General features: G+C 46.2%; 1 protein-coding gene across 2 annotated transcripts; it reads left to right on the forward strand.

Moving 5' to 3' along the window:
- Positions 1–300: 300 nt before the first annotated feature.
- Positions 301–1,646, forward strand: LOC119561857. 2 transcript variants are annotated; one of them, XR_005221473.1, is made up of 5 exons: positions 301–425; positions 480–708; positions 772–833; positions 893–1,224; positions 1,340–1,646. XR_005221473.1 is itself a non-coding variant. In XM_037875338.1 (4 exons), the coding sequence occupies exons 3-4, from the start codon at positions 919–921 to the stop codon at positions 1,352–1,354; spliced, it is 321 nt and encodes a 106-aa protein (XP_037731266.1). In that variant the 5' UTR covers positions 301–425; positions 480–708; positions 772–918; the 3' UTR covers positions 1,355–1,646. The 2 variants fall into 2 exon arrangements, 1 of the variants encoding a protein (XP_037731266.1); XM_037875338.1 differs by having other exon boundaries at positions 772–1,224.
- The last annotated feature ends 18,566 nt before the right edge of the window (positions 1,647–20,212 follow it).

The following is a 20,212-nucleotide window of genomic DNA, read 5'->3' on the forward strand; positions in this document are numbered from 1 at the left end:
CATCGCCTCGACAATTTATTTTGTTTAAATTGGGCGCCAATATGTTACGAACTGCTTTTTTCGGTGGCAGTGCCGCTAGCTCAGTCTTTTCTCAGGGCAGAGTACCCCTAATTCCACAGCTCGCAACATAAATATCGATAACTTCACGGTCTCACATTACTAAACTATCGGTCATCACTAATGACAAAAAACGTAAACAAACCAAAAAAAACTACAAATATTGACGGAAAAATGGATTACATTTGGTGGCTATCGCTGACCTAGCCAAGCGCTCCCACCCAACCATGGGTGCCCTCGAGGTGCTGCAGGGCACCGCCCATTCTCTGTCGGCAGGAGCCCCCTCCTCGCGACTACGGCGGTTCCATCTCCCCCACTGGGAAAATTTACTCACACATTGTGTGTATTACAAAGGTTTAATAAATATCGTAAGTACAATCGTTTATATACATGCTCCTCTTAACAGATCTATCCTTCCTCAGCCTTTAAGACCGAAACCTGGCCGCCGTCTTCAACATTTACGCGGTCAAAGCAGAGGATTTTTGTTTTGCTGGAAAAGGGTACAGGCGCCGCGGAAACTATGCTCTACCAGTCATGTATTGGTAGAGCTCGCATGGAAACGCGGCCCTCAAAGGAACATACGCGATGCGCGTGTGTGTGGTCACCTAATCCTGAGGAGGTCCAAGGGAAAAGAAGGGACAGGCCAAAAAGGTACGTAACTGCACTGTAAGCTATACCATTAAAAACTAATGCTCGCGACCTTCTAAATTTTAGGCAAACAACGAGGACAAATAAGGCTCTCGGGACTAACTCCGGATAAATTCACAAACAGGGAAGTAGATATCAATATATATATAATCAAGGTACACGTGTATTTAATTTTTCTAAATTTCAGCCACTATTGGGCCGGGCCTGGAGGCAATGACAGCCCGGGCGGAAGGCTTCTCGCCGGAGGCCAGCAGTGATCCGGATCTCCACACGGGAAAACGGCGCTCTCCGGTGAGTTATGCAATGGCAGTCCGAGATTCGGCTGCCAGACAAATGGCGATCCTTCTCAGCGCCGCAATGCGACCGCTGGAAGTTCCCGAGAGGAGGATGACGCGGTACGCCGGAACGGACTCACCGGGAAATGTGGACGTCGTCGTCGACTGGGAAAGGCTCCTCTTGCTGGTCGCTGATACGGGTCGAACGGACACCGTTTGCTGGGCAGCCAAGTCGGACTCGCAGGTATGGCGAAGTCGTGCAGGTGTCAGCAGATCTCCAATAAATATTCCGGGGCCCTTTGTATTAGGACCCCGGTTATCAATTTAAGCACAAAGACAATTTATACTGTCACTCCTAGCTGCATCTGCCTTGATTGTTGGACAGTATGGCCGCGACTATCACGATATCTGCTGATCATCGCCCCCCGCCATATTACATGGCCTCTCTCAGCATTGGGTCATTGGATACATGGGCCGTTTGAAGTAATCCCAGAGCGAACCGGGATTAATCTTCAAATGGCCAGATCGCCCGCCAGACTCATCCCGCTGCTGCAGCTATCGACCTAACCTATCGATAACGTCGCTCCCACTCGACTCCAATTGCAACAAACAAATTATAGCTTCGGTGTTTTTTGACATATTATATTTTACTATTATGGGGAATATCATTTTTTTGTGTTTTTAAATTTAATAATTATAGCTGCAAGGGTATCCAAGCTTCGGCTTGCCGAAGCTAACTTCCTTTCTTGTTTCGTTTTTATCAATATTTCTTGTGCATAATTTATTTCACAATAATATTTACTAGCAATGGGTGCTAGTCTACTTTTGAGAATACTTTACAATTTTGTAGACAAGTTTAAGTGGGGAAAATACTAAGCCGAACCTTTTTATATATTCAATTTCAAAATCATAAATTAACAGGGGCTTTGCTATGTTTCTTGTTACGAACTGCCTTTTTCGGTGGCTAGCTCAGTCTTTTCTCAGGGCAGAGTACCCCTAGTGCCACAGCTCGCAACATAAATATCGATAACTTCACGGTCTCACATTACTAAACTATCGGTCATCACTAATGACAAAAACGTAAACAAACCAAAAAAAACTACAAATATTGACGGAAAAATGGATTACATTTGGTGGCTATCGCTGACCTAGCCAAGCGATCCCACCCAACCATGGGTGCCCTCGAGGTGCTGCAGGGCACCGCCCATTCTCTGTCGGCAGGAGCCCCCTCCTCGCGACTACGGCGGTTCCATCTCCCCACTGGGAAAATTTACTCACACATTGTGTGTATTACAAAGGTTTAATAAATATCGTAAGTACAATCGTTTATATACATGCTCCTCTTAACAGATCTATCCTTCCTCAGCCTTTAAAACCGAGACCTGGCCGCCGTCTTCAATATTTACGCGGTCAAAGCAGAGGATTGGATTTGCTGGAAAAGGGTACAGGCGCCGCGGAAACTATGCTCTACCAGTCATGTATTGGTAGAGCTCGCATGGAAACGCGGCCCTCAAAGGAACATACGCGATGCGTATGTGTATGGGTCACCTAATCCTGAGGAGCTCCAAGGGAAAAGAAGGGACAGGCCAAAAAGGTACGTAACTGCACTGTAAGCTATACCATTTAAAACTAATGCTCGCGGCCTTTTAAATTTTAGGCAAACAACGAGGACAAATAAGGCTCTCGGGACTAACTCCGGATAAATTCACAAACAGGGAAGTAGATACCAATACATATAATCAAGGTTCACGTGTATTTAATTTTTCTAAATTTCAGCCACTATTGGGCCGGGCCTGGAGGCAATGATAGCCCGGGCGGAAGACTTTTCGCCGGAGGCCAACAGCGATACGGATCTCCACACAGGAAAACGGCGCTCTCCGGTAAGTTATGCAATGGCAGCCCGGGATTCGGCTGCCAGATGGCGATACTTCTCAGCGCCGCGATGCGACCGCTGGAAGTTCCCGAGATGAGGAGGACGCGGCAAACCGGAACGGACTCACCGGGAAATTCTTGATGTCGTCGGCGTCGACTGTGAAAGGCTTTCCTGGCTGCTCGTTGATACGGGTCGAACGGACACCGTTTGCTGGGCAGCCAAGTCGGACTGGCAGGTATGGTGAAGTCGCGCATATGTCAGCAGAACTCCAAATAAATATTCCGGGGCCCTTTGTATTGGGACCCCGGCTGCCTTCATAAATGATAAATATTAAGTACTGAACCACTATATGACTTTAACTTCACTCACTATTTAATTTTAAGCACAAAGAAAAATTTGTAGTATCACGCTGCTAGCTGCGTCTACCTGGATGAACAGTATGGCCGCGACTATCTCGACATCTGCTGATCATCGTTCATACCCCCCGCCATATTACATGGGCTATCTCAAAATTGGGTCATTGGAAGTAATCCAATCCATGGTCCATTTAAAGTAATCCCAGAGCGAACCGGGATTAATCTTCAAATGGCCAGATCGCCCGCCAGACTCATCCCGCTGCTGCAACTATCGCCCTATCGACCTAACCTATCGATAAAGTCCCTCCCATCTGACTCCAACTGCAACATCAACCAAAGATATCGAGAGGCTCTGCCCGGAGTTTCAGCAGAACGATGAAATAATTGGTAGCTTTGGAGATGCGATGGGATTCAACACGGCACTGATATCATCCTGCAGTTCGATCGGCGCCTAACGCGGGGCCCACGCATGACGGGAAGTATTGCAGATGTGATCGCGATGCTCGTATACTTTGTTTTGTCCTTTCAGATCACAACCGGATGTCTTTGGCGTGATACACTCCCAGACTGCGGCCTTGGAGGTCCTCCAGCAAGTATGCATTGCTGCCGACGGATTTGACCACCCTGGTTTTAAGGAACTTGCGAGCAAATTTGGCGTTAAAAGATTTGCTGAAATCACTCAGCACGAAGTTGCGGCGGAAGACTTCTTGGCCTGGCTTGGCGAGCAGCGTACGGGCTCGCTTATCGTAGCGCTGCCGGCTCATCTGGTATGCACCCCCAGTTGCTTCTGCACCTTGGCGTGGATTACCCGAAGCTTGTCCTTGGTCTGCATTCCGGCCATTTCATGATCGACCAGAGACCTAAGTCGTCTGGCTAGTTTGTAGCTGGAACCGTTAAGGAACATGTGATGGCCGAATACGGTGAAGAACGGCGCTTCCCCTGTGGCTGAGTGGACAGAGTTTCAGATGGCCACCTCAATCTCTGGCAGATGTGCATCCCATTCCCGGTGATCTTCGTCCAAGATGCTGCGAATTGCGAACAAGACATTTCGGTTTACCCTCTCCGCGGCATTGCTCTGTGGTGAATATACTGAAGTCTTCATGTGTTGGATGCCGAAGCCATCAACCATCTCCTCAAACGCCTTGGATACGAACTGTTTGCCGTTGTCCGAATGTATCGTCTCAGGCACCCCGAACTTGTAAAATACCTCGTTTACCAGGAAATTTACAACGTTCGACGCCGTCGCCTCCTTCATCGCCTTGTACTTGGAGAAGTGGTCCACCACGATGAATATCCAGGCGTGTCCACTCTTGGACCTCGGATACTTGCCCAGGAAATCGATGTACAGTTTCTGGAATGGCCTCTCCGTCTCTACCCTTCTTCCGATTCCGACCTGCATCCGGAAGTTTGGCGCTTTGGATTCGTTGCAAACCTCGCAACGCCGGACATATTCCCGTACCTGGATAGTCATCCCTGGCCAATAGAACTGGCGTCGCAGGATCTCCAAGGTCTTCGTCATCCCACCATGGCCAGCCTTGGGGTCCGAATGAGCACGCTCTACCAAGCTGTGTGTCAGGCCTTGCGGGATCCACAGCTTCCATTCGGATCCTTCCAATTCCTCGTCCATTTTGGGATTACTCATGCGCTTGAAGATGAGTCCGTCGTCCACCTTGAGGTCCGGTAAGTGCTCCCTGTTGGACTCCACGTCTTGCACTAATTCCATGTAGTCCTCCGCAGCAAATTCGGTCGTCTCGAATCCCAGTAACTCCGTTGGATCTATCCGGACTTCCTCGATGATGCGGGATAGCGTGTCGGCGACTACGTTCTCGCTGCCTTTGCGATGTTCAATGCTGAAATCGTAGCCCTGCAGCTGGAGAGACCACCTTGCGAGTCGTCCTTTTCATCCTTCATCGTCATCAACCACTTTAGGCTGGCATGATCAGTAATGCAAGTGTACGGCTTCCCTTCCACATACGGTCTGAACTTCCGAATGGCTAGGATGGCCGCCAGACACTCCTTTTCCGTGACCGAATAATTCAACTGGTGTTTGTTCATCTTGGCCGAGAAGAACGCGATGGGCTGCTCGTCTCCGTCCTGGTTCCGCTGAAACAATACCGCGCCGACGCCAACGTGGGATGCGTCGCACTGGATGTAGAAATGCTTCTTGAAATCCGCTTGAACCAGGACCGGCGCGCTCGTCAAGACCAACTTCAGGTCATCCACTGCCTGGGTGGCGCTGGGACTTAAGGAAAACTTTGTGTTTCCAGCCTTCTTCAAGGACTCGGAGAGTGGTGCGGCTAGCGTAGCGAAGTTCTTAACGAACCGTCGATACCATCCCGCTGTGCCGAGGAAGGCACGTACTTCCTTCATGGATTTTCTCATCCAGTTCGATCTGCCAAAGCGCAAACTTCAGGTCAACGCTGGAGATGTAATGCGTCTCATCTATTCTGGAGAGGATTCCCTCAATGCTGGGCAGAGGGTATGCGTCCTTAATATTCAAGGCGTTCAACTTCCGGGCATCCAGGCAGAACCGGTCTTTCCCTGGCTTCGACACCACTGTTGTGCGATTGCTCCACGGGCTTTTGCTCTCCTCGATGACACCCAGCTTCAACATCTTGTCGATTTCATCTTCGACCACATTCTGCTTCGCCGGAGACATCGGATACGGACGATCCTTAAGGACCCGAGCTCCTTCTATCAGCTCAATGGAATGCCTCTCCATGCTGGTGACTCCGAGACCGTCCCTTTCAAAGGTAAGAAACTCCTCCTTGACCTTGCCTAACGCTTCTTTTCCTCCGCAGAAAGGCTCCAGGATTCGGGTTCCTCCCTTACCTCGTCCTCATCTTCCTGGTCGGCATAGTGCTCCATCTGGCTGGCATGAATTTCCTCCGCTGCCTTGACGCCTCTTGTCGCCGGCTTCTTTACGACGGCTGGAGCTAATCCGAAGGCTCGCCAGAAGTCGACTCCGAAGTACGCAGTTTGTTCCAGGTATGGGCACAGATAGAACGTGACCGGCTTACTTACGCCTTTGTACCTCACAGGCAGCTCCAACCGTCCGATGATGAATCGATCCTCGCCAGAAGCCGTCCGGACTACCGAAAAATACGGTTGGACGGTAACTCCCAGCGTCTCCACCAGCTCTCGACAGCCTTTGCCCAGCACACTTACGCTGGCGCCTGTATCCAACAAGCCGGTGAGCTGCTTGCCCAAGGTCTCCACGTCGGCGAAGGGCCGAGGATCGGTGGAATCTATGCGTTTAACGGCCGCCACCACCTCTCGTCGTCTGGATCTCCTCATCCTGAAGCGCTCCCTTGCCTTCTGGACTCTCAGTGAGACTAGACGCATGCCGCTCAGCTGATGCTCCGCAAAGATCCGGTTCCGTGCCTCCATATAACGGCGAAGCCTCTCATCCTCCGGCAGGTATCTTAGCAAATACTTATGACTATTAGACGGACTATGTATATTCTTGTTTTCGTCTTCTTTCTTCGGAACTACTTCGCGGGATTCCAACCTGGGCGAGTCCCTCCCGCTTTCGGACTGCCAGCCGACCGTTTTCCGCGCAATCGGGACATTTCGGTGAAATCACGCCCAGTGTGCCACACCGGAAACAGAATCTCCTCCACTCCGTAGCCTCGCAATCCTGGAATCCGTGCTCCGCAGCCCCGCAATTCCAGCAACCTGGCCTAAATGGCTTTCGGACGCGTCCACGGAGCTCATCCACTTCGAGGTGTTACTGCTCATCGACTTCGTCCGGTATGAGCGCCTCGCTGACCCGTACCTTGCTTTGCTGCAAGTAAGCAGCACGCCCTCGACGACCGAAACTCTTCTCTCCTTCGACGCACTCCTCCCGAAGTTCGTCCACCGTGAGTATGTCCATCGCGTAAACGTACCTAGCGATGCGGTTCCTCAAGCCCTTTTTCACCACCTTCACCAACTGCCGCTCTGGCATTGGTTTTTTTAGGCGTGAGGCGAGTTGCTGCATTGAATGGATGTATTCATCCGCGCTCTCTCCCGGCTGTTGTTTACGCTGACGTAGCTCGTGCATCCTTTCGTGCTCCGTCTGATGACCACGGAACCGATCCATCAGAGCCCTGCGCAGCTGGGCCCAAGTGCCCACTCTGGATTGGCGTACGTGTTCCCAATACCACTCCTTTGCTCTGCCCGATAGGAGAACGTGGAAGTTCCGCAGAACTTCATTCCACGGACACTGATTCTGTCGCTGCAGGAACTCTAGACGGAACACGAAATCGTCTACGTAATGGCCATCGTCCTCGCTGCTGAAGGAGAGGTTCCAGCGGTTCACTCGGATGTAGCGGTTTCCGTTGCCGGTTCCGGCGTTGGCGTACAACCGCTGCTCGTCCCGGAAATCTGCCGTCCTGCGGTCCTCAATGCGCCACGGCCGTGCGTGGCGATCACTCCTGCCTGCCGGATGGTACTCCGGTTCCTGGCTCAGGCTACTGTCTATCCCCGGAGAGTCATTTACCGGCGGTAGAGGTCGCTGCCTGGGAGGCGATTCCGGCGGCCTTCGGTAGCATCCTCCTCTCTCCTGCCGCTGCTGAATTTCCGGTGGGCCATTTGCGCCGCCTTCTGGACACGACGGAGTGGGCACCACCGATACTTGGCGACTCGCGCCCTCCTGGAGTGGCTGCGGTTTGCTTTCGCCTGACCTAAGGACTTCGTTCAACAACTTCATCATGTCCATGAATCCGTTCTTGATCTCCTCCCTCAACGCCTGGCTAACTCCCAACTCCTGCGATGCCCGATAGGTTTGGGCCGCTTGTGCGAGAGCTGCGTTCATCGCCGACTCCGCCGCAGTATCCCGTTCCATGTTCAGCTTTTGTGGACCCGTCTGCTCCGGAACCAGAAGTTGATCCTGAGCCTCGAAGATTGCCTTAAAATCAAGGACCCTGGGCGACCGATGGTGCTCCAGGTCCGCCGGTTGATCCCTAATCCGATCCACCGCACTACCGCCTACCGGCGTTCTGGGTAAAGCCCCAGCCAGCGACATCCGCGGCAACTCCGCAGCACCCTCTACGTCCGTGGACCAGACATCGTCCTTGTCGTCGCCCGGAGGACCCATCGACCTGAGCTGGTGGCCGTGCCTATCCCTGACGTCCTTACCCTCGGACATGTTTCCCAAGAATTTTGAAATAAATACTTAATAACTAATAATATGATAATAAATAATATGATAAATAAATAAATAAATAAGACAACAAATAAATTCAATAATAAATAATAAAATAAATATCAAAATAGATACGAAAATAACTAATAGCAAAAATAAATAACAATAAACAAATCTTCCTCACTTTCCAACACCTTTCAAAATGTCCTATTTTTTTTATTATTTTTTTCTTTCTACTACTCTGGACCTGCGGAGATGGAACTGACCCTCGCCGGTGGGCTTCCGACCTAAATTTCTTGCGCTTTCTCCAAACTCCAATTTTCCCGTCACCGCCTAGCCGTTCGTCAACTGGACTAGCTATCACCTGTGGTGATAGCCGCCAGTTAAGGACATCGGCTGGTTTGGCTCCTGTTGGCCTTTCTTTCCCACCCTCTTTTTCTATCGAGGTAACCGTGCAGCGCGTAGGGTTACTACGGGTCACGATTACGCAATTAAGTTTACAACCGACATAAAATTAGAAATCCAGGACGGGGAGAAAAACCCAGGAACCCAACATCCTAACAAAAAACATTTAAAATAAATAAATAACACAATACAAGCTTTAAATCTACCCTATCACAGATTTTCTTCAGTGCATCCCGATATGCGAATCTTGGTTTGCTCCAAGATGCCATCACCGGTTCACTGGTAAACCTGTGACCAGGAGCAAATCGTCGGCAATGTGCGCCGACCCGCCTCCCGTTCTACTTCCAACTTCCCTACACAGCTGACTTCCCCGTCACCATCACAAGACATAGGTCGTGATGGCGGGGGCGTCAGGGTCATAAATGAGCGAGACGTCATCGCCTCGACAATTTATTTTGTTTAAATTGGGCGCCAATATGTTACGAACTGCTTTTTTCGGTGGCAGTGCCGCTAGCTCAGTCTTTTCTCAGGGCAGAGTACCCCTAATTCCACAGCTCGCAACATAAATATCGATAACTTCACGGTCTCACATTACTAAACTATCGGTCATCACTAATGACAAAAAACGTAAACAAACCAAAAAAAACTACAAATATTGACGGAAAAATGGATTACATTTGGTGGCTATCGCTGACCTAGCCAAGCGCTCCCACCCAACCATGGGTGCCCTCGAGGTGCTGCAGGGCGCCGCCCATTCTCTGTCGGCAGGAGCCCCCTCCTCGCGACTACGGCGGTTCCATCTCCCCCACTGGGAAAATTTACTCACACATTGTGTGTATTACAAAGGTTTAATAAATATCGTAAGTACAATCGTTTATATACATGCTCCTCTTAACAGATCTATCCTTCCTCAGCCTTTAAGACCGAAACCTGGCCGCCGTCTTCAATATTTACGCGGTCAAAGCAGAGGATTGGTTTTGCTGGAAAAGGGTACAGGCGCCGCGGAAACTATGCTCTACCAGTCATGTATTGGTAGAGCTCGCATGGAAACGCGGCCCTCAAAGGAACATACGCGATGCGTATGTGTATGGGTCACCTAATCCTGAGGAGCTCCAAGGGAAAAGAAGGGACAGGCCAAAAAGGTACGTAACTGCACTGTAAGCTATACCATTTAAAACTAATGCTCGCGGCCTTTTAAATTTTAGGCAAACAACGAGGACAAATAAGGCTCTCGGGACTAACTCCGGATAAATTCACAAACAGGGAAGTAGATATCAATACATATAATCAAGGTTCACGTGTATTTAATTTTTCTAAATTTCAGCCACTATTGGGCCGGGCCTGGAGGCAATGATAGCCCGGGCGGAAGACTTTTCGCCGGAGGCCAACAGCGATACGGATCTCCACACAGGAAAACGGCGCTCTCCGGTGAGTTATGCAATGGCAGCCCGGGATTCGGCTGCCAGGCAAAACGGCGATACTTCTCAGCGCCGCGATGCGACCGCTGGAAGTTCCCGAGATGAGGAGGACGCGGCACACCGGAACGGACTCATCGGGAAATTCTTGATGTCGTCGGCGTCGACTGTGAAAGGCTTTCCTGGCTGGTCGTTGATACCGGTCGAACGGACACAGTTTGCTTGGCAGCCAAGTCGGACTGGCAGGTATGGTGAAGTCGCGCATATGTCAGCAGAACTCCAAATAAATATTCCGGGGCCCTTTGTATTGGGACCCCGGCTGCCTTCATAAATGATAAATATTAAATACTGAACCACTATATGACTTTAACTTCACTCACTATTTAATTTTAAGCACAAAGAAAAATTCGTAGTATCACGCTGCTAGCTGCGTCTACCTGGATGAACAGTATGGCCGCGACTATCTCGACATCTGCTGATCATCGTTCATACCCCCCGCCATATTACATGGGCTATCTCAAAATTGGGTCATTGGATACATGGTCCATTTAAAGTAATTCAAATGGCCAGATCGCCCGCCAGACTCATCCCGCTGCTGCAACTATCGCCCTATCGACCTAACCTATCGATAAAGTCCCTCCCATCTGACTCCAACTGCAACATTCTAATTATTAAAAGTACCTTATTTTCAAATTATGGTTCTTTTCAGTTGTTTTCCTGATACAATTGTTCGTATTCATCTTACCACGGTCGTTTCCACGACTTTTTTATAACGAATTTTTTGGGCGTGTGCATTCTGTTCAACTTCCCTTTAGTTCCAAAAAAAAAGTTTCACTTGTGAATCACCTTGGGAATCACGTGGGACATGTCCTCTTGCACAAGTGAAGAACAAGTGACGCTCCATATAGAAAATTGTATGGGATGTCCGCATTTTCACAAGTGAAAATTCAAATGAAAATTTTTCGAAGTCCCACGGGATTTCACTTGTTCCTTATACTCATTTTTCGTATGGCCTGTCACGTGCCGGTGACACGTCCCAAGTGAATCACTTGTGAAAATCAGAAACTTTCCATGAGTTTTCACTTATGAAATCACTGGCATGTGACATGCCCCAAGTGAAATCACTTGTGAAAATGAGAAATTTTCCATCAGTTTTCACTTGTGAAATCACTTGCAAGTGACACGTCCCAAGTGAAATCACTTGTGAAAATCAGAATTTTTCCTATGAGTTTTCAATTATTAAAATATTGAATTTAAAGTAAATACATATTTAAATACATTTTAATTAGATGGTATTATTCAAATTTTCAACTAATGGACAATTATTGTTTCGGTTTTTTTGTAAGCTTATTTTTAACATATGTCATCGCCGTTCTTAAAACTTTGTCCGGGTCCTCTGAATCCTTGGTCAACGCTCCTGAAAAAATATATTTTAAAAAAATACGTTTAATTTGTTTACTTGTGTATTTACCTTTTATAGCTGTGTTTAACCCTTTGCAGGATTTTTATTGGCACAAAACATTTCTTCATCCACTTTCGGCTAACGGAACCCATTGAATACCTTCAAAATATACGTACTTTAAACTAAGATCAATGCACAACATCTTAAACTGAATGTAGCACTTACCTGACTTTATTATATTAACTAAACGATTAATGTAACTCTGCTGCGCACAATTAAAATGGATGCTTCCCTTTCAATCACTCAAACAGAATGCATCAAGTCTTCTCAGCCCTTTACTTGATTTCTTTCGTTTTTATTTATATATTATAATTTTCTATAACTACACTATAAAATTATGTTGTAATAAAAACGTTTAATAAGTAAACATAACATTATAAGTTAATTCAATTTACTAAATTTTACTATAATCAAATTGTTTACTTTTATAAAACAATATTAGTTGTCTTTTTCGATGTACAATAAGGCATCTTATATATTAGGGCATCACATGTCGCTGCTCCACGAAAATTTTTCCGCCGAAATATTAGTCGCTAGCCGAACATAACGGAGAGACGCAAAAAAAATAACGGACCGGCCGAAATTTGTCTCTGCGAGCGCGGAGTGCAGGCAGATTATAAGACAAGAAAGAGAGGGAAACATCCGAATATCTGCCTCTCTTTGTTGCACGATCGTTTTCGTGGGCAGTCTTCTACGCTGCGCCGACTGCTCTCTGCTGACGTCAACAGCGGCACTGCGTTTCAGGCACAAAAAAAAAAGCAAAAGCTTTTTGCCTTGAGCCATGTCACCGCGTTCCTACTGCAGAACTGAAGGGTTGGGTCTATCGCGCTTGCGCCTTCAAGTGTTTCTCCCCTACAGCTGTCAATCGAAGCAAGCCACAGTGCACCGTTGCCATCGCAAGTCGACTACGCCGCACTTCTTCAGCGACGACGGAACGCACCCCCGCACCTCTATACATTTTGATCCACCGAGCCGAAGCCTTGGCCAGATAAGTAAATCGTATTAATTGCTGGTCTGCAGTCAGCCAGCCACTCGAAAAATCAATTCGCTTGACTTTCTGTACGATTTGTCTGAAATCCGAGATCGATTAAATCCGACAACGGTAATTATAAATTACTTCGCCATTTTTCGCCGCGGCACAAAGAATAAGAAATTGAATCTTTGGTAGTGTTCGTTCAAAAACTGCGTAAAAATTAAAATTAAAAACTCTTCTTTTTGAAATTGTTTCAATTGATTTGTTTTCCGTTTGAACTTCGGTCACCCTACAAATAATACGATTTTTCGACTAGTGAAACGCTTAGCCGATCTGGGTACTAGGCTTTACGCATGTTTCCGAAATTCCGAGCATAAATAAGAATTAAAGACTATCCACCATCTACAAAATTATTTGGTATTTGGTAATTTTTCCTCCACAGATTATTATTCCAGAGTAGTAATAGTAGTAGTAAAATAGTACTCCACCGGTGACAAGTAGTATTGTAATTGTAATTAATACTATCCACCAATCCATTTGGAATTGTTTGGATATTTGGTATTTCCCCCTCAAATTATTAGAGAAGCCTAGTACTCACATCGACGAAAACCGCGAGCTAACCGTAGGAGTGAGCGAGAGGCAAATACGCCCTAACGCTTTTCGCCATGTGTGTTTTTCAGCGCGGTACTCAGATGAGCTAAGGAAATACCAGAAAAAATACCAGATTTACCGAGTGAATTTCGATGAACGCCATTAGGCGCGGCCCAAAGAATAAGAAATTTAATCTTTGGTGGTGTTCGTAAGAAAGCGGTGTGGATATAAAAAATTAAAAATGGAAGGAAAACTCCAAAAGCGCCTGCAGGATGTCAGTTTAGATAAAAAAGGACGCCGAAAACAAGCACTTGCCTATTATTAAGGGAAGTTACCGACAGGGCAAATCCGCAGAATAGTTGAAGTGCTGGAGGAGGTATACTAGAGAACCCCAGTGAAAAGAACATGCCGAGTGGGACTTCGCTCCCTACATGGACATCCTGCCGGGCGTGTCCTCGAAAAGACAGTAAGTTCTGGCCAGAAGAAATTTGTTTCGTTGTACTAATAGAGGTAACTTCTTAGCAGAATCACCAGTGATACGATCTCCGACGAGCTCGTTATTGGGGAAACACAGGACTCCACCACCACCACAGCTACTTGGCAACTAAAGCGGAGATGGAGAACGCGCAGGCCTTTACAGGGTAAAGGAAAAAAGGACGCCCGCTAAGGGACAGCTGGAGGAGCCATTACCAGCCATTGCCAGTGTGCTGGGCGACTTCCTGCAGCATCAATGGATAACCCCCGTTCCCAATCCGGCTCGCACTTCCTCAAGGTCCAATATGCCTATTGGGATTCGGAGCTGGACTACAGATGGCGAAGCATCCGTGGGGCGAGAAGGAAGCTTTTAACTACTTATTTACCTATACTAAAACATTCGTTAAACATTCCATTTATGTTTGCTTAAATTTCATTGTTGTGCACTAGCAGACTCTTCTTTTTTAAATTGCTCCAATTGATTTGTTGCCACTGCTACCGTGTCCACGGATTCCACAGTCCAAAATTACTTTGAATTAGCTGGAAACCTCCCATCTTGTCAGATTCAGCGCACAAATAGACATTGTGATCGGGGCCGATACTCCTAAGGGATACCTGGCCGAACATCTCTGGCTCTCTCCTTGGTTGAGAAAGCATTTTCGGATGGATCCTAACAGGACCAGTGCCTGCTCCAAGGCAAAATCAGATTTGCCCTGCTGAGGCCGGAAAGTTCGACCACCAAACTACATGTGGTATTTAATGCCTCTAGCCTTTCAGAGAAAGGGGTCAGCTTAAATGATATCCTTTATTCTGGCCCCGTCTTACAGTCCGATCTTACCATCCAGATCCTGAACTGGCGACATTTCCGATACGTCTGCAGCGCCGATATCAAGAAATTGTATCGACAGATCTGGGTAGATCCGACGCATCCTATTCTATTTGAGATTTTGAGTTACAGACGGTACCTTTAGATTCGACTGAGGTGCAGCTCAGCCATTTAAGAGCGAGCAACGTCATTCGCCATCACATGTATGTAGGCGGCGTCCTTCGGGAGCTGACTCCGCAGAGGACACTCGGCTCATTTTTTCTGAGCTACAAAGTTCTCTTGATTCCGCGGTCTTCCGATTCAGAAAACGAACCTCCAACCACAAAGAAGCATTTGCTCATATCCAAAGCGATCATCTTCTGACCACAGACTTCCTTGAGATGGACACGGAAAGCACAGCCAAAACTCTTGGGGTACGTTAGAAAGCGACGTCCGATGAATTTTTTTTCATCCCACTAGATTTTGCAACGGAGATCTCCGCCACGAAACGCCAGGTCCTTTCCCAAATAGCCAAGCTGCTTGACCCAGCAGTCTGGCTCGCTTTCATTTGTTGTGCGTGCCAAAATCTTTATGCAAGAGATTTGGGTTCAGGATATCGGTTGGGATGATGAACTTCCAACTCAACTGTGCCAAAGATGGAAAAGCTTTCTTCAGAGCTATTCGGTCCTAGATAAGGTCCGAGTTCCAAGGTGGGTTTTCCTCCATCCAGAGTTCCACGTAGAGCATCCGGGATTCTGTGACGCCTCGCAAAAAGCATACGGAGCTGCGATCTATCCACGCATAGAGATGGGGGATACGACGGTGGTGCACTTTCTCATGGCCAAGACGCGTGTGTCGCCAGTCAAAACGCTGTCACTTCCTAGGCTGGAGCTGTGTGGAGCTCTACTGTTGTTCGAGACGGCCGAAGTCAGCCTGAACGTCTCATGACCCTTTGTAAAAGCGTCCTGTGTCCACGTCAATTGAACTCTTTGAACCCCTTTTTAGATCTAAAAGGTCTAGTCAGGGCATACGGCCGCGTAACGGCCTCCGAAAATTTGCGTTATGATGAACGACATCCAATAATCCTACCATACGAATGAATGTAGATGATGGGAAGTTTGAAGAAAGAGAGAGTGTCTTTTTTTCGACCATTCACGTACACAAGTACAGGTGATATAAACAATTACACCGAAAAAGCTCGTTTCATCACAAAGGGATATGTGTTGGTTTTTGTCTGCTTTTCTACGAAGGCCATCCATCTAGAGCCGACATCCGACTTATCGACTGAGAAATTTCTTGCCGCCTTCGCTCGGTTCGTATCCAGAAGAGGGTGATCTCGCCAAGTTTATTCCAACTTTTGGAAGACCTTCGTCGGCGGTGCGCCCGTGCTTTCCCGAGACTTCGTGCAATAGTCATCAGCGTATGGTCATCAGCAGCTCAACTGGCAATTTATTCCGCCTGGGGCACCCCATTTGGTAGGCCTGTGGGAAGGTGGAAGACTTTGTTCTACAAATTCACAGCAACGCGAAAATATACTTTTGAAAAGCTTTCGACCCTCCTAGAAAAAAAACGAGGCTTGTCTGAACTCCAGACCGCTATCTCCCATGTCAGAGGATCCTACCGATCTGCTAGCGTTGACACCAGGACACTTTTTTGTCGGCGGACCTCTTCTGTCCATAGTAGAACCCGAAGTAAAAGGCTCTCCATCCTTAATTCCGTGCTCGATGAAAGGATGAGTACCTTAAAGAGCTCCACAAACGCAACAAGTGGCAATTTTCCACAGAAAATCAGGACGAAATCAATGACGACAATCTGCCCTCAAATGAGTGGCGACTCGGTAGAATAGACTCAGATTTTCCGGGAGCCGATGGCAACGTCCGTGTAGTCGAAATTCGTAAGGCACGCGGCATTGCCAAATGTCCAGTGACCTTAGTGGTTCTACTTCCAGGAGAGCCTTCCAAAACTTCCTAGTAAGGAACCGTGCTTCCCAAAATCCTAAGTCCGTAACCATTACCCACTTCAGTCTAAATCAGCTCTGTTTGCTTATTTTTTTCATTGTCAGGCATTGAATAGCAGACATACTCGAGGTACTCAATCCTACCGATGCGAAGTATGTCGTGGAATCCATCCTCTTCGGAAGTGTCAGAGGTTCCTCAGGCTGGGAGAAGAGAAGTGACTGCGGGCAGTTCTGATCAATAAGTACTACGCATTACGCGGCTCCAAGTCCCTGAGCACACTTCTCGGAAAAATTCCGGCTCCCAGCAACGGGTCGCTGCTCAGCAGCGTTCGCGCTAGCAAGATCCGCCAACTCGCCAAATGCATGCCGCTCCACCACGCTCAGCATACTTGGCACCTGCTCCGTCGCTCGCGGCACTTCTCCAGCGTCAGAACGTCAACGCCCTCCCGACTGCCTTGGTTATCGTCGAGACCGGGGAGAAGACATTCGACACCGCCGCACTTATCGACCCGTGCACACCGACGACTTCAATCGACTTATCCTTGGCCTTCGCTTTTCGCTTGCCGACGACCAAACTGGGAGATGAAGGAATATGCGGGGCAACAATTCGGTCCAAGGTAGACTAGGCGATCAAACTCAAGGTGGTCTTTAAAAACGAGCCGAATGCGCGGATCTGGACTCCCATCCGAGCGCTTAGTGAGAGGGAAGTCGAGAAGTTTCGGGAAATCCGCTCGCGGATGAGCGGTTCCATTGGCCAGCAACCATCTCCCTGATCCTTGACGGTGATGTTTACCCCAAGGACATTTAGCCACATGGTCGACGTGGGACTGCCAGTATACCAAAAGATGGTATTCGGGTGGATGCTCTCTGGCGCCTCTCTCCTTTTTTGCAACGCGAGCGATTGCAAGGAGGTCGGAATGTCGCGGAATGTTCAAGCCCCTTCTATCCCATTTCACCGCTCTCCCGCTCTTTTTCGACCTCCCTGCCATGAAGTCTCCACTGCGCACTAGAGCTTAAGTTAGTTATAGTTCTATTACCCAACTATTTTTATTACGAAGATCTTTCGCGTGTGCGTTCTCTTGAACTTGGGTCTTTCGCGCTCGCGTCTTCGAGTGTTTCTCCCCTACAGCCGGCCCCAGCAGCAGTCCGCTGCAACAGCATCAAAACCAGCCCGAAAGCCCCGTTCCCACCGCAAGTCGACGACACCGCTCTTCTTTAGCGACGACGGAATAATACATAATAATAATAATATATAATAATATATTATTTAAACTCGAATCAATATTTGTTAATACGGTTTGATTAATGAAATTAGCAATGGAGTCCACTGTTTTTGTATCAACTAACCCCATTTCAGGCGTACCATATATATCAATAAGTGTTGTAAATTTACTTAACTGTTTGTATTCATATAAACTTTTCATTATAATATTTTCTTCATTAGTTCTCATTTCTTGTTCTTCTTCTTCTTGTGGATAGCCGCTGATCTTCCTTGGATGTGGTTGGTGTTAGTGTTGATTCAATCCTCATTCCTGATCCTGATTCCTCGACCCCCTGTCACGGTCCCCATTTAAGCTGCACCCATCTAGCCTCCGATTCCATTTTATGATTTACACAGCCTCAACATATTGGTTTGGTTTTTGTTTATTGAATATCTCTTGGTTCTTTTACATTTTGATCACTAAAGAGCGGTCAGCACTTATCTATTTATATTTATAAGTAATTGACGACGAAGAGTCACCGCGGCAAAGAGGAGGTACTATGTTCACATGGCGAAAGATCCTTCGCGCATGCCAGACATGCCGACTCAACTGAAAAACTGCTTAGGTCTTGGATTTGTATTTAAACATTGTGGCCTAGTGCTGCAATGTGTTTGTAATATAGATTGTGCATAATCCTAAGTACAGTACATTCGATATAAAAAAAGCGACTAACATTTCGGCGGAAAAATTTCGTGGAGCAGCGGCATGTTAATGCCCTAATATTTTAGGTACATTATTTTATATAAATAAAAATCATTTAATATTGTTTTATAAAAGTAAATTATTTGATTATAGTAAAATTAAGTAAATTGAATTTACTTATAATGTTATGTTCACTTATACACTTTTATTACAATATTATTTTTTAGTTTAGTTATAGAAATTTAGTCCGTCAAAATTGATTTCAATTTTAAAAACATTTTAGTATTAACATTTTTTAAAAATTCATTTTGTATTTTTTACTCAAGAAGTAAAAATTATACCGTCGGATATTTTTCGCATTAGAAAGGGTATAGGTGCAGTGGCAGCGCCAACAGCGAAGAGAAAACAAAGGAAATCGAGTAAAGGGGTGAGAAGAAAACTTGGTGCATTCTGTTTGAGTGATTGAAAGGGAAGCATCCATTTTAATTGTGCGCAGCAGAGTTACTTTAATCGTCTCTTTAAGTTAATATAATAAAGTCAGGTAAGTGCTACGTTAAATTTAAGATGTTGTGCATTGATCTTAGTTTAAAGTACGTATATTTTGAAGGTATTCAATGGGTTTCGCTAGCCGAAAGTGGATGACGAAGTGTTTTGTGCCAATAAAAATCCAGCAAAGGGTTAGACACAGCTATAATATAAATATACAAATAAACAAATAAAACGCATTTTTAAACATATGTTTTTTCAGGAGCGTTGGCCAAGGACTTAGAGGACCCGGACAAAGGTTTGAAGAACGGCGATGACTAACGTTAAAAATAAGCTTACGAAACAAAAAAACAGAAACAATAATTGACCAATTTTTCAAAATTTAAATAATACCATCTAATTAAAATAAAATTAAATATGTATGTATTTTAAATTCTTTACTTTCATAATTGAAAACTCATAGGAAAAATTCTGATTTTCACAAGTGATTTCACTTTGGACGTGTCACTTGCAAGTGATTTCACAAGTGAAAACTCGTGGAAAAATTCTGATTTTCACAAGTGATTCACTTGGGACGTGTCACCGGCACGTGACAGGCCATACGAAAAATGAGTATAAGGAACAAGTTAAATCCCGTAGGACTTCGAAAAATTTTCATTTGAATTTTCACTTGTGAAAATTCGGACATCCCATACAATTTTCTATATAGAGCGTCACTTGTTCTTCACTTGTGCAAGAGGACATGTCCCATGTGATTCGCAAGGTGATTCACAAGTGAAACTTTTTTTTTGGAACTGAAGGGTATATATATACGCACACACGCATATCTTTTTTTCAGTATTCTTATCCTTCAGTTCTGCAGTAGGGCCGCGGTGACATGGCTCAAGGCAAAAAGCTTTTTTGTTTTGACGTCAGCAGAGAAGTCGGTGCAGCGTAAAAGACTGCCTACGAAAACGATCGTGCAACAAGGAGAGGAGAGATATTCGGTGGTTCCCTCTCTTTCTTTGTCTCATAATCAGCCTGCACTCCGCGATCGCAGAGACAAATTTCGGCCGATCCGTTATTTCTTTTGCGTCTCTCTGTTATGTTCGGCTAGCGACTAACATTTCGGCGGAAAAATTTTCGTGGAGCAACGTCTTGTGAATGCCCTAATATTTTAGGAGCATTATGGTTTATCGAAAAAAAACAACTAATATTTTTTATAAAATTAAATTATTTGATTATAGTAAAATTAAGTAAGTTGCATTTACTTATAATGTTATGTTAACTTATTATAAATTTTTATTACAATATAATTTCTTAGTTAAGTTATAGAAATGTAGTCCGTGAAAATTGATTTTTTATTTAAAACATTTTAGTATTAACATTTTCAAATAATTCATATTGTATATATAGTTGTAATA

The sequence above is a fragment of the Drosophila subpulchrella genome, unplaced genomic scaffold (genome assembly GCF_014743375.2).
Source record: "Drosophila subpulchrella strain 33 F10 #4 breed RU33 unplaced genomic scaffold, RU_Dsub_v1.1 Primary Assembly Seq379, whole genome shotgun sequence".
Lineage (NCBI taxonomy): Eukaryota > Metazoa > Arthropoda > Insecta > Diptera > Drosophilidae > Drosophila > Drosophila subpulchrella.